This window comes from Dryobates pubescens, chromosome 6 (assembly GCF_014839835.1).
Source record: "Dryobates pubescens isolate bDryPub1 chromosome 6, bDryPub1.pri, whole genome shotgun sequence".
Taxonomy (NCBI): domain Eukaryota; kingdom Metazoa; phylum Chordata; class Aves; order Piciformes; family Picidae; genus Dryobates; species Dryobates pubescens.
The window spans coordinates 29,662,442-29,675,584 of NC_071617.1; the positions used below are offsets into that span (position 1 = coordinate 29,662,442).

At 39.6% G+C, this 13,143-nt stretch overlaps 1 protein-coding gene across 2 annotated transcripts in view; it reads right to left on the reverse strand.

Annotated features, from left to right (window-relative positions):
• GNPAT (glyceronephosphate O-acyltransferase) overlaps positions 1–13,143 on the reverse strand; it is a 22,158-nt gene continuing 9,015 nt past the window's right edge. For both annotated transcript variants that reach the window (XM_054162822.1, XM_009906336.2), the window contains exons 5-16: positions 12,177–12,304; positions 11,664–11,739; positions 10,939–11,090; positions 10,718–10,848; positions 9,822–10,045; positions 6,603–6,848; positions 5,804–5,883; positions 2,901–3,041; positions 1,919–2,018; positions 1,740–1,833; positions 503–564; positions 1–206 (exon numbers count right to left, since the gene is read on the reverse strand). In XM_054162822.1, coding sequence (XP_054018797.1) covers positions 163–206; positions 503–564; positions 1,740–1,833; positions 1,919–2,018; positions 2,901–3,041; positions 5,804–5,883; positions 6,603–6,848; positions 9,822–10,045; positions 10,718–10,848; positions 10,939–11,090; positions 11,664–11,739; positions 12,177–12,304 — 1,478 coding nt within the window. In that variant the 3' untranslated portion in view covers positions 1–162. The remainder of the gene's footprint in view (positions 207–502; positions 565–1,739; positions 1,834–1,918; positions 2,019–2,900; positions 3,042–5,803; positions 5,884–6,602; positions 6,849–9,821; positions 10,046–10,717; positions 10,849–10,938; positions 11,091–11,663; positions 11,740–12,176; positions 12,305–13,143) is intronic.

Consider the following 13,143-nt stretch of genomic DNA (forward strand, 5'->3'; position numbering starts at 1 on the left):
AGGAGAGCTGGCCCGCTTAAAGAACACCCCTCTACGTCCCATGCTCGCAGACTGATGGTGCAGGAGGGGAACCTCTCCTGCTCCCCTCTGTGATCCGTCTGGCTGGGTAGTGGTCAGAGCCTGCAGCTGGCGCTTAGATCCAGTTACAGTATCAGGAGCAACTCAGAGTCGAGCCGCCACAGGTTTCTGCACAGGTATCTTTGTGTCTGACAGGAGATAAAAAAGTAAACAGTTACCCTAAGTGCTGTAAAATACAACTCCTTTAATCTACATTTTGCTTTATTCTCCTCTGTCACTGAGTTGTGCACTATTTCAAATTAAAAAGGAAAACTGAAAGGTGCAGTCAATGACACCAGAATTTGTGAAAAAAATATCATAAGGATTTTCATGTAGATAAAGCTAAGTAACTGGAGGGGAAGCCCACTACAACGAGTATACGTGCATGCTCCAAAGTAATTTATAACCTGAGAACCCCTCTCCAACTGAATTACAGAACACTTACCAAACATGTCCAGGACTTTATTAACAGCTTCTTGATTTACACTGTAAGTGAATCCATTGGACCTATAAGGAAAAAACCAAACTTGTTTCTTCAATTATTTTTTCTTATTTCAGGCATTCCTATACAAATAATCCGAATTAAACATTCTCATAATTACACCATCTTTTTCATCCTACTAGCACATACATTAATTTTAAGGACATGACAGGCTTCTAAGCAGATTGTACTCAAGGACAGTTACGGTTTAGGTTATCCTTCCGCCGGTTCAGTTTCCCATATCTCTGTCTCTCTCTCTCCCCATTTTTATGAGGGACGACAGCACAAAAATACATTTGCTTGTTTTCCCATTTTCAAGACCCTTTGAAACTAAACCAGATCTTCATCTGATGTCAAATTGCATTGCACTCAATTGATTTCTTCTTTTTACCTGAAAGGGGAATTTAGCTATAGACATCTATTTAGCAGAGTAACATGGCAGGAGATGCCACAACAGCACTTCCTGCAGTTTCAAAGAACACTAATAGACCTTAACTAATTAATTTCCTGAGCACAGGGGTATGGAAATAGCTGAGGGTCACTGCTACCATCTACATTCTGTGAGACACTTGGGACAATGCAGGAGTTTCTTGTATCAGGGACTTCCATGGTTATACTTTCAAATACAGTAAAAAGCACCACAACACAAGTTAATTTGGTAACACAAAATGTGCATCACCGTATTTTTGTAGAACAATACATGGTTTTTTAATTTTAGGCCTGTAAATAGTGAACTGCATGAAAAGACTTTAATAACTAAGCTTTCTGTTAAAATGTTTTGGGATGTCAGTGCTGAAAATTAGTAGTATTCCTGATTATTGCTTACATGGCCTGATGAGGCTTATTGTAACACACAGAGTAACTCTTCTATTAAAAATAAGCAGGACTGTTCTCTTTGCTTATCGAAGCCATGGGACAAAATTTGAAAAACAAAAGGTAAAGTGAATCAGTGAGACCTATTAGTAAGTTAGTTAATTTTGTTCCTGGGTTTCACTACCAGGGAGTGCCATTCTGCTTCTGCAATGTGAACAGAAAGGAACTACCTGTGTCTTCTGTACAAGTTAGGTAAATTAAATCAACCTCCAGCTGACTGGTGCTCAAGCAAGTCAGGGTTGTGCTTCATACTAACAGTTCAGACATTAAAAATTCCCAGTTAGATCACACGCTGACTTTTACACACCAAAGAGCCAACTGCACTTACATTTTCTTCTTCTTCACTGCACCTACTTGTGCAAGAGCTGCCAAGGCATTTTTCTGCATGTCAGAAGACAGCGCCTCATAGCACTGTGTGTTCCCTACAGAGAAAGCAGAAACAAGTTTTGTCACTGTCCATTAGCAATCCACACTTGTAAAATCATGCTGCTTAACAGCTATACGCACCCTTCTCAAGAAGCTGAAAAACAAAGTTGCGGACTCCAGGTATAAACTGCTTCTCAGTAAAGGTTTCTTTTGCTTCCTTTGAGAGGTATCTGAAAATTAACTAACATTGGGGAGAAAAATTAGCACTTCTTTCCTTTTGCTTATTGGCCTGTGAATTACAGAGAGACATGTCCTCCTAAGTAACACAATTATACTTCCAAAGAACAGGAGAGGAACTCAAAAATATCATTACATGAAGCATCTGAAATTTTTATTACTGCTTAACAGACATAAGAATCCTAGTATTAAACTAGAATTCAGTAGTACTATAATAGGTATCTTAGACATTAATTTAACATTCCTGTTCTGACAATCAAACCCAGTATCATTTCTTTAAGCAATACTTGTTTTACAGATGGGGAAAACTAGGCAAATCAGAGCAGTTCAGATCAGATCATTAACAAATTCCACTAGGTTCAAATCTCTACAGTCTCACCAAGCTTATGCTGACTTACCTGAGATTTTAGCCTCCTATTTTTGTATATATTGCTTATTATGGGAATGTGTCTAGTCTTACTCAAATATTCAAAAACAAAGAGAATATGGATGCAGTTACTGACTCCCAAAAATGCTGACAGAGATGAGATGCAAACTCACATGCCATACTTGGCAGGGCAGCCTCCATAAAGTGAATTAAGCAAGAGCTTGTAAGACAGAACAATGCACCCAGTAGGAGCACACTCCCCATGATGCTTATAAACTCACAATGGACTATCATATTGCAAGAGACTTACTACATTAGTCACTTGGAAAAGTCAGAGCCAAAAGCTAAAATCAGAGAAAGGGTGTTTTTTAAGGTACTTATAACTGTTATTTCTCAAATCTTGTACTTCCCAGCCATGAAAACAATCACTATTTATACTACAGAAGTATCACAGCTCTCCTAATTTTACTACAAAACACAGGGGGGGAAAAAAGGGTAATTTTCTGAACAATAACATACCTGATAAGCCTCCATGAAAGGTCTGAACATCGCTGACAAGAAAGATACTATAATGCTTCCTTTGTCGGTAGGGTAGACTTCCTGCTGACTTGTGTGAATAGCATCACATTTTGTGAGCAGAAAACATCCTTCCTCAAAATCCTAGCGAGAGAAGCATAACTGAAACTTGAACATCTTGTAAGTTGCCTTTCCCCACAAAATCAGGAACAAAAAACACATAGCAGGACACCACTTGCATTTCTGAACTTGGTTCTCAAGAGACTCAAATCAAAATTTTCCCACGTAACAGAACGAGCCTTATAAAAAGGCAGTGGGAGGGCAACACACCTGGGAGCAAAGAAAGCAGCTGTGGCTGCTGTCGTGACAGCCAGCCTGAGCTCCCTCAGGAGTTTGTCAGAATCAGGTCAGGCTGTCCATTTGAAGGGTTTTTTTTCAGTAGGTGGATTTGCCTTTATCTCATGTCCACTGTTTGTGATAAATGGCAAATGGTCTGCTCTCTACAAAACAGACAACATAATGCCCAAAAGTTACAAATCACAGAAATGTCAATGACAAAACTGTTTTACTGCCAGCTGCCAGTACTGGCATAAGGGAAGGGACACAGGACACACACGGAACATGAGGGGATGCAACACAGGTATGACAGACACATGGGCGACTACCAGGGTGGGTTGCTAAGAGACCCCTTAACATTACTGGAGTCAAATGGAGGAGTTGCTGTAAAGTCAGTCATAGCCAGTAATCTTTCTGCTGCAACAGGCAACAATTTCTACCTATGAAAACTAAACAAAATGCTGCCAATCAGCCTTCAAAAAAGAGGTTAAGTTCTCTTCTATATATACAAATGAGATTTTAATATAGTCCCAAGTCTTGAGTGTTCTTATGACAATTATGCTCACCTTTTTTTTTAAAGGAGGAAAGATCACAAATATCACCACCAGACATTTGGTCTTTACGCTGATAAAAATCACATTTTATTAGTCTTAAACCCAAATAAAAGCTACACAGGGACTTACCAGTTTGTATTGCGTAGGATATTGAACTAGTTTTTTTACAAATAAACTTGTGCTCACCTGCATTTCAAGCTGCCTGGATTAGAGCCAGCTCTGACAGAGCAGGAGGCATACAAACTGCCACAGCAAGATCTGCAGAATGCAAAGTGCTGCCCACAGTTTTCACAGCTTGCCTGTGTCCAGCAGTGCTAGGAGAGCACGCAGACATACTGCACCCTTATAATACGGCAGTATGCATGGACAATACCAGCTTTGTCTGGTCTCATTTCAGTAGAAGATTTTGGCTGCAGACATTTAAATCAGGCCTTACTGTAAGCATTTCCCTCATAGTAGTTGCAGTGCAGTATCTACACAAGCAAAATGCCAGTAATAAAAAGCTAACAGGGCTCAACCACGAACCATCAAAATATTTCTTGAATTCCCTTAACCTACAACTGCATTAGCAAACTTTTTAAAGAGTTAATTGGTATAACCACAAAGAAAAGTCCTCCAGAGGCTAAAGAGCCCCAGGGGGATGAGCAGTTAGTCCCAGGATATTGTAGTGTTTTTCTATTCTGTTTTCCTGTATTCCTCTGCTTAAGGGAGTCCCTCTCTCTCCAGTCAGGACGCACGTGCTGTGGTCTTACGGTTTGTGGGGGAGATGGCTTTCTCCTGGCCTTGGCTGGCAGTGTATTTTCAGCTAAGCCCCTGGGCCTGTTGAAGCCTGTGGTAGCCCTGGGTCTAATGTGGGTCAGGGGGCAGTTTGGCCTGTTCTTGGGCATGCTGAGGCTGACTGGGATGGAGGTTGCTGGAAGGCTTTGGAAGGTTTTGGCCTGGTAGGCCCAGGTGTATTACTTCTACCTGAATGCCTTTTGTATACATTTGTAAATCAAATTTCCATTCAAACTTCTAATCCAGCGTGGAGCATTTATTATTTTACTCCTTGGGAAGGGGTAAAATATCTTTTATGTCCTTTTGCTTGTGGTTCAAAACTAGGACAGCACAGGAACATCAAAACATTCAAAGTTCAAGGTCTAAGAGGCACATTAGCCACTGTGTAAACACAGGGTAGACAGTGTCCAGGGAGAGGTGGGTATAGAGGCATATGAAGCACTGGGTATTGGCACAGTCTTCTGGCATCCCTGACCATACACATGAAGCTACACAAAACAACTGATCACAGCTGCACGACGAGTCTAATCAACCAGGACAATAGGTACTTTAAGAATTGCCTACTCATTTGCCAGATAACCAGGGCATGCAATGTTTGATCATTAATTGTACAACACCTATAATTTAATTTTCTGAAAGAGCAGCAGTAACTCTTTGATACACAGTCTGCAAGAGCTGTTAGGAAAAATTACCCTGGTGTACCCTCAACGAGAATTCTTGTTTTGTTTCTGAGCTGACAGAACACACACAATCTGTGACAGAACTCAATTAAATCTACATTAACACTTTTTTTCTTCATACATAAGGTCTCTTATAACTACAGAGCAAGAGGACAGTATTTACACTCTGTTTAAAAGCTTTTAATCATATATATATATATATATATATACACACACACACATATACACACACGTATCTCTGCTGGAAGACTGGTAGCTTTACCAAAAAAAAAGGCTGAATTTGTGTTCCAGTTAATTTTAACAGTTCAGAATTGGGTAATTTCAGGGGTTTGGGGGTTTTTTACTGGAAGGGGAAAAAAAAAGATTGCATATGCAACCTTATGGATTCAGACAATGTTTTGCAACAAAACAAATGACCCTCTTAAGTTCTCCCACTTACAGATTGACTTGATAGCACTGTAGGTCTTTATCACAAAGCATTTGCTTGTCAGAACCCTGAAATCAGATGCTTTCAGTTGACTATGTTACTGCCTTATTTTTGTACAAAGGATGTTTTTACCTTCAATGAAATTCCAGGAAAGAAGATGAACTCCTCAGAAAAAATGTCCCGCAAGAAGCTGAAGCAGCTATAGACTTCCTCTGAAAAAAAATAATTGTAAAGTAGTAGTGTTTTAAAAAAATAACTGAGAACATACAAGTGAAAAGCTATTTACTCCTTGTTTGAGAGAGAGTACCTACTTCAAATAGAACCTCCAATTGAAAGGACACATACATATACAGCAGGAATCACTGAAACAGAAGACAAGTACCCAAAGCACTTAATTTGACTGTTACCAAAGGGAAGGTGCAGGGTGTTGTAGCATCTCAGGACATGCATTAAATGTCAGGTAGTCAGATGCTGCACAAAATTAAAGTTTGCATTCTGAAAAGTGTTCTTTTTTTTTTTTTTTTTTTTGAGTCATGTATTGGAAAACACTAAAATACTTCAGAAAAAGTAGCAAAAAGAAAGACTGAGAACTGGCTGCACTCTATGCAAGTGTGAGCTTTGTGTAACTTGTAACCTAAAAAGCCGGTCTGCTAAATACCAACAAAATAAAACACCCCAGTACTTGGATGAGCTCATATCCTAACTATGTCCCCTCAGCAGAATCAATGTACTTTCAAAAGTATCGAAGGGCAAGCAGGCAAAAAAGGCAGGCGAAAGAGCTCCGTCTCTCCCAGCACAGCCACCTTATGCTACAGGATCTTGCCCAGAGTCTAACAGTCTCAGAGAGCTTCCAATAGCAGCTGCAGGATCCTCATGCTCTTCTAACAAAGAAGAGCAAAGCCAGTGGACTTTTGGAGCTACCCAAATGTACCTTTTCTGAAGCTGCGTGTCATCTGCAAGGCAATTGCCACTAGAGATGGACGGACAAACACATTCAGCAGCTGGTTTCTGTACGTGGCACACATGAGGATGGCCAGAGCACGTCTGAAGACTACTTCCCCTATGGCTCCATCTTCCAATCCTTTGTCATTTAGGACCACACGGCCATCCACAAGGCAAGCGATGTTGGAATGTAGGGTGAGGCCAGACACAACTGCTTTTTTGGCACACAGGTTATCTAGAAGGAAAACACAACACTCAGGAAGATACAAGAAGGAACGTAAATCTATTTACAGTATTAAGTCTTATAACTGAAGACCAATTATTACAAGAAAAATTCAGTTAGAGAGCTATTCTAAAATAAACCATACCAGAAATTGGCAATCTGGGAGTATGAGATGGAGAGAACAAATTTCAGACATTTTTGTAATTAAATGACTTTGAATTTTCCCACTTGCTAACAGTGACAGAACAAGTATTCCGAGCCTCCAAATAAAGAGGCATAAATCTGACTGATTGATATATTCACCAGTAAGGAAACGCAGACTGTACTTTTGCTTAGACACTTCTAACACTACTAGTTTTGAATCACAGGCACACATCTCTGCTTTTCAACTCTCGTATACAAGGAGGGCCTCATCCCAAATTAAGTTTAAAGAAATCATCATGTATCACTACGTGCAATGTATCTGCTCAAAGAAGGAACAGACTGCACTTCAGTCTAAATTTCTTCTTGTTTTGTAAGACAATCCTTTTAAAATGCCTAAAGCAAGGTGTGTGGGGGCTGGACTTGATCTCTTTGGGTCCCTTCCAACCCCTGACACCCTGTGATCCTGTTTGGTTTTTTGTTGTTGTTTTTTTTTGGTTGGTTGGTCTTTTCTTGGGGTTGGTTTTGTTTGTTTGTTTTTAACAATAAAGTTCTTCGAAGGCAAGCATGAGTTTTGCAAACATGTGGGCTCTGATCAAACTTTTTTGTCATGTGACACATCACAAACTTTATTCAGATAAAAAGCAGGATCTTGAGTCTTGAAAATACACTTACCTTTTTAGAATACCTTGCACAAAAAACACTACCAAACATTCTCTACATCAAATGTGAACTCTTTAGCAAGCAAGAAAATATGCAAGAAAAACTTATTGAAAGCTAAAAAACACACTTTACATCATGTTTACAGCATCACAAGCCTATGAAATCAATATAGCCTGTAACAGAAGATAAATTCATAGTCTTTCCCTTTAATATAGATTTCACACAGAATCTCCTTGCATCTTATTTGCTCCTTCAGCCTAAGTTTGTTCCAGTTCTGCTAAGGCTCCCAAGTTTCTCAATGTAGTAAGAAGTTGGTGAGGGGTTTGGAACACAAGCCCTGTGAGGAGTCTGAGGGAGCTGGGGTTGCTTAGCCTGGAAAAGAGGAGACTCAGGGGTGACCTTATTGCTCTCTACAACTACCTTAAGGGAGGTTGTAGACAGGAGGTGGTTGGTCTCTTCTCCCAGGCAACCAGCACCAGAACAAGAGGACAGAGTCTCAGGCTGCACCAGGGGAGGTTTAAGCTGGAGGTTAGGAGGAAGTTCTATACAGACAGAGTGACTGCCCATTGGAATGGGCTGCCCAGGGAGGTGGTGGAGTCACTGTCATTGGAGGTGTTCAGGAGGAGACTTGATAGGGTGCTTGGTTGCATGGTTTAGTTGATTAGGTGGGTTGGATTAGTTGATAGGTTGGACATGATGATCTTGAAGGTCTCTTCCAACCTGGTCTAGTCTAGTCTAAGAAGCAGAAGCCTGAGCAAGTAATTTGGCAGTTCCTGTTTTTAATAAAAAAATCTCCAACAGTCAAGCAAATTCCCTGTAACCAACCAGTAAGACAGCAACAGAAACAACTAGCTGTTTGGAGACAGAAAGATGGATGGGGTACAGTAGTTGCTGGCTTCTTAACACCACAAAACTAGCCTTTAAAATGTATCTATTCTTTCAAATTACTGACAATCCAAAACAAAACAACAAACCCTGTTTCTATGCAACTGATGCCCAGAGAGGGGCCAGCACACTCCAAGAAAACCTGCTCAGCTGTCACTGTTCCTTTATTTCATTAATGTGCCTATTTGCTGTTCCCTGACTATTTCAGAACTCTACTACAGCAAAAGCTTATTCATTGTTGCTAAGAAAATAAACAAAATCAGCAAACCCAAATGTGGTATACTTTTCAGATTACTGTGCAGTAAGGTTCTAAACTATGTTTAAACACTGCCGTTAAATTCTTCCTTTTAAGAGTCTGGCAGAAGTTGACATTGCCTGCATTCACTGCAGTGCAGATCCCTGAAAAGAGAAGTGGTTTTCTTCAGATAGGATGGGAGTTCCGTTATAACTGCAGCCTGATCTTATTTCTTTATGCAGTAAAGAGAGGGGCTCTTGATTATACACATTAATAAAAAGCAAAGATCCATGCTTTAAGTCTATCTAGAGTGAAAAAGTAAATGTACTTGCATTTGTTGCAAGTACATGCAATTGCATGTTATTCTTTTTTGCTGGCTTTACCACTTATGTCCCGAGGCTCTAAAATTAACTACCTGTGGTACTATGGAAGGAAGTTTAAAACAATTGCTCAGAAAGAAAGGAGAATCAACCCTTCAGCAGCCAATATATACATATATTAACATTTACACTCTTGTATGTGATTAAACCCACAAAAGATGCTTTCTCCCTAAAAGCCATCACTGTTTGTGAGGATAAAGTGAAATTTCAAAATAGACAACTTACAGTTTTGATTTTCTCTCACCCATTTGTTTCTGCTAGTTCTTTGCCACAGTAACAAACTATCATCAATACCAAGCAATAAACATAGCATTACACCAAGTTAACTGCTGCATATCAAGTAATTGCCTGTGATGTATCTAAGGTTCAGAAAGACTGACATAAAGCCAATCTCAGTGCTCCAATACCAGTACCTTGTAATTTCCCCCTCATTCCACACTTCAGGATATAACAGTATAATATTTGTTCTGCTTCCACTGAACTGTTTTTCAAAGTACTAACTTCTACAGGTGAAATAAAAACCTGTCAGGTTTTAGCATAGTTTTTAACATATCCTAAAATTCATTTACAGCTCTGAGGAAAACATTCTGTAAAGTTGTCACCATACACTGCTTTCACAGAAAATGAAATTTATCTTTCATAAGCAACAAAATGAATAAAAATGACACTTTTTCTGCATACCAGGCCATTCAATGAATCCTCCAAAAGTCTGTGTTAAGCCTTTAAGCCACAGGGTCTTTTCTATTAGAACTTCAAAATCCATGGCTGGCAAATTCTGGAGCAGGACAGCAGAAACTAGCACCCACGGGCTCAAAACCATGTTTTCTATTTGCAGGAGCTCCATTTTATAAGCTACATCACTGACAAATTCTTGGATATCCTCAGATGGCTTTTGGGGAAGATGCCTGAAAGAACAATGCAGCTCAAGGTAAAGAGCTCCAAAAACTGGAATAGAAATTACACTCTTCCTTATTTCTTCCATATTGCTCCCAGATCTTTAATTACCTTATTGCAGCTAATATCTGGAGGGTGATTCAATCTATGTGCTATAGAGAACAGAGCAAAACATTGCTTCATGACAGTAGCTTCATGCATAGCTTCATGACAGTATTTGAAACAATCTCTGTATTGATGTTGTCCACTTGCTATCTTAGATTTTTAAACATATCATGCTTTATCTAACAAATTGCAAAAGCCACCACATTCAGTCATAGCTACAGCTCCCTGGCACATGAGCACTTCACAGCCCACAGTAATAATGCAAGAAGGGAGAGAAAGGCAGAATTTTTAAGGGGCAAACCCACCAAATTCAGAGAAAAGAGAGCTTTGCCTGGCCCAGGCATCATCGCAGGATTTTAAACTTCTCAACAGTACAAAGCTATGCAAATAACAATCTGTTTCAGACACACAGAGTCACAAGCATGATAAGGCTCTGCTCAGATAAAACAGGTTCAGTGGTCTAAATAGGCAGGTGGAGGGGAAGCGAGACAAAAGTTGGAAACAAAGTACATGAGAGTATCATAATTATTTCACATAAGTGAGGACTAAACAAACGCATCCATGGAAGGATGTGGTACCTGGGAACCAAATTGTATGGGCACCGATTGATTCTCCCAGATGCTAATGTTCTAAGCGATACCGGCTGGCCAACGTAGATATGTATGGTACCAAAATTGTCACTGAGGATTCTTCTGGCTTTTAACAACCCCTACAAAAATGGGAAGAGCAGAACTCAAATTTTGATGCTACAGGGTGTGTATATATCCACTTATGTTCTGCTCTTAAGGAATTTACATACAGAGGTAGATTCTTTGGGTTTTGGGACTCCCAGGAGTTCATATGCATAGAGAGATTCTTCTAATATCCTCTCATAGCTAATGCTGATGGGAACAAGGTACGTGTCAAAGACTTCACGTTTGAAAAATGGTTCCATCACAATGCTGAGAAGACCTGCAAATTGGAAAGAAAGGAGAGAAAAAAAAAAGTAGTGAAAACATGTCTTTTTTGAGGAGGGAAAAGCAACTTCAGTTTAACTTTGAAAATGGTATATTTGAATTTTAGAAACTGCACTGTGCCTTACCCTCTTCAAGCAAGCAGAAGCACAAGCCACTGCCCAAACTTTGAAAGAGAAGGCAAAAGTAAGCAGCGCATTTGAGCAGCTATTTGTGGTCTTTCCAGCAGCACTGCTCTGCACTTGCATAGCATCTTCCTTCTAAAGATTCCCCATTGCTTTTATGGTTAGATTATGATATTTCTCTGCTCATCTGAAGCCACTTATTTTGTAGAAAGAAAAGGGTGAAGAGTCATGCAATTAAGTACGCATTGGGACAATGGGAGAGAAAGCAATAGAGTGCAAGAAATGTGTATCACTGTTTCCTGTATGGCCTGGAACTCCAACTGTAGTGTTTTCCACTACTCTGACAGATCTTACCACTGTCCATCACTTCAACATCCCTTCCTGTCTAAAAACATTACGAAGCACAGAGCCACTCATTAAAAGTTCCAAGTTTTCAACAAACCTACCGAACTTTGGAGTCAGAGTCTTGGCAGTGCGACTTCTAGTCCCTTCAAGAAAAAATTCAATTGGGGCATAGCCACTCTTCAAAAGTAAAACAACAGAGAAAAAGCTGGTCAGCAAAATAAAAACATTTCTTCTTTATTGTCCACAAATAGCTTTAAGTATTTAAAATGCAAGTAACCTTTTTTTTTTTAATGGAAGCCATGCATGCCTATCTTAAGTCATGTCCAAGCCTATATTCCTCCACTGTATTTGCCACACCATATGGTTTAAGAAAATACCACCTCTGTCATGAGATACAGGCACAAGCAGCAATTTGTTTACTACCTACTGCTGAACTAAACAACAATAGAGAGCACACATGCTCTTCACCTACAGCAGCTGAGGTAAAATGTATTTAATCAGATCACAGTGAGGACTTGCAATCGCACGACTCTAACATCAAGAGCTTTCACATGAATCATCTCAGCAGAATATTTCTTAAGCATACATTTTGAGAGTCCAAGTAATTTGTTTACCCTTAACATAGTTTTCACATATTCAGCAAACACTGCCCAGTAGAGTCTGTTCCCACCAAAGGAACGTCGCATAAAAAAGGCACCTGCCCTTCGTAGCAGCTCACCAACTATCTTCATTCCTAGGAAATCTGAAAAATAATCAAACAAAAACCAAACACACATACAAAAATGTATTAGTATCAGCCAGCAGAATCAATCACTTTCTCTAATACACTAATTCAATTACCAGAATAAAGATGATCTCTTTCAAGGATTCTGTTGATGTAAATACTTCTATTTGCTTTCAAACTGTCTAGCAAGACTTACATAGACATGAATGGCATACTGTGCTTTCACAGTTTTGCTGTAAGCTGCATTTACTTAGAGCAATTTGTTTTCATAATTTACATGTCCAGATTTTGGCCACAATGAAGACACAGTATTTGAAGTATATTGTCTTACTCATTTCCAGAAAGATCAGTTACCACTGAATGTATCCTAGAAGACACAGAAATTAACTGACCAATTACATTATATTATACCACTATGATCCTGATTCATCACTTTGGGAGGTGTGCACCAAATGAACTTAAATATTTAATAGTTCTAAGTAATGATGTTCAACACTTATTAAATTTCTTAGGAAAATATTTAAAGCAAGTCTACATAGTTGGCTATGTGCTGCTTCAACCTCCTCAACACCTCAATCCATGAAACTCTTGAGAACAGATATTCATTCAGTAAAGTAACTTCACATTTCCAGCTGCAGCACTGACTGCCTTGAAGATGCCATACGGTATGTCTCACACATTGAGGAGGGAGAGGGGGAAAACAGATACGAAGAAACTGACTGCAGGACTCTGGGCAGCAACAGCAGCTGTAAGAGCTTCCCATGCTCAGAGGTCCATCTTTTTCCCATATTCTCCCAACCTCCCTCCCTCACTACAACATAGATTCTATCCCTTCCCTTAATGCCACCCTACTACTG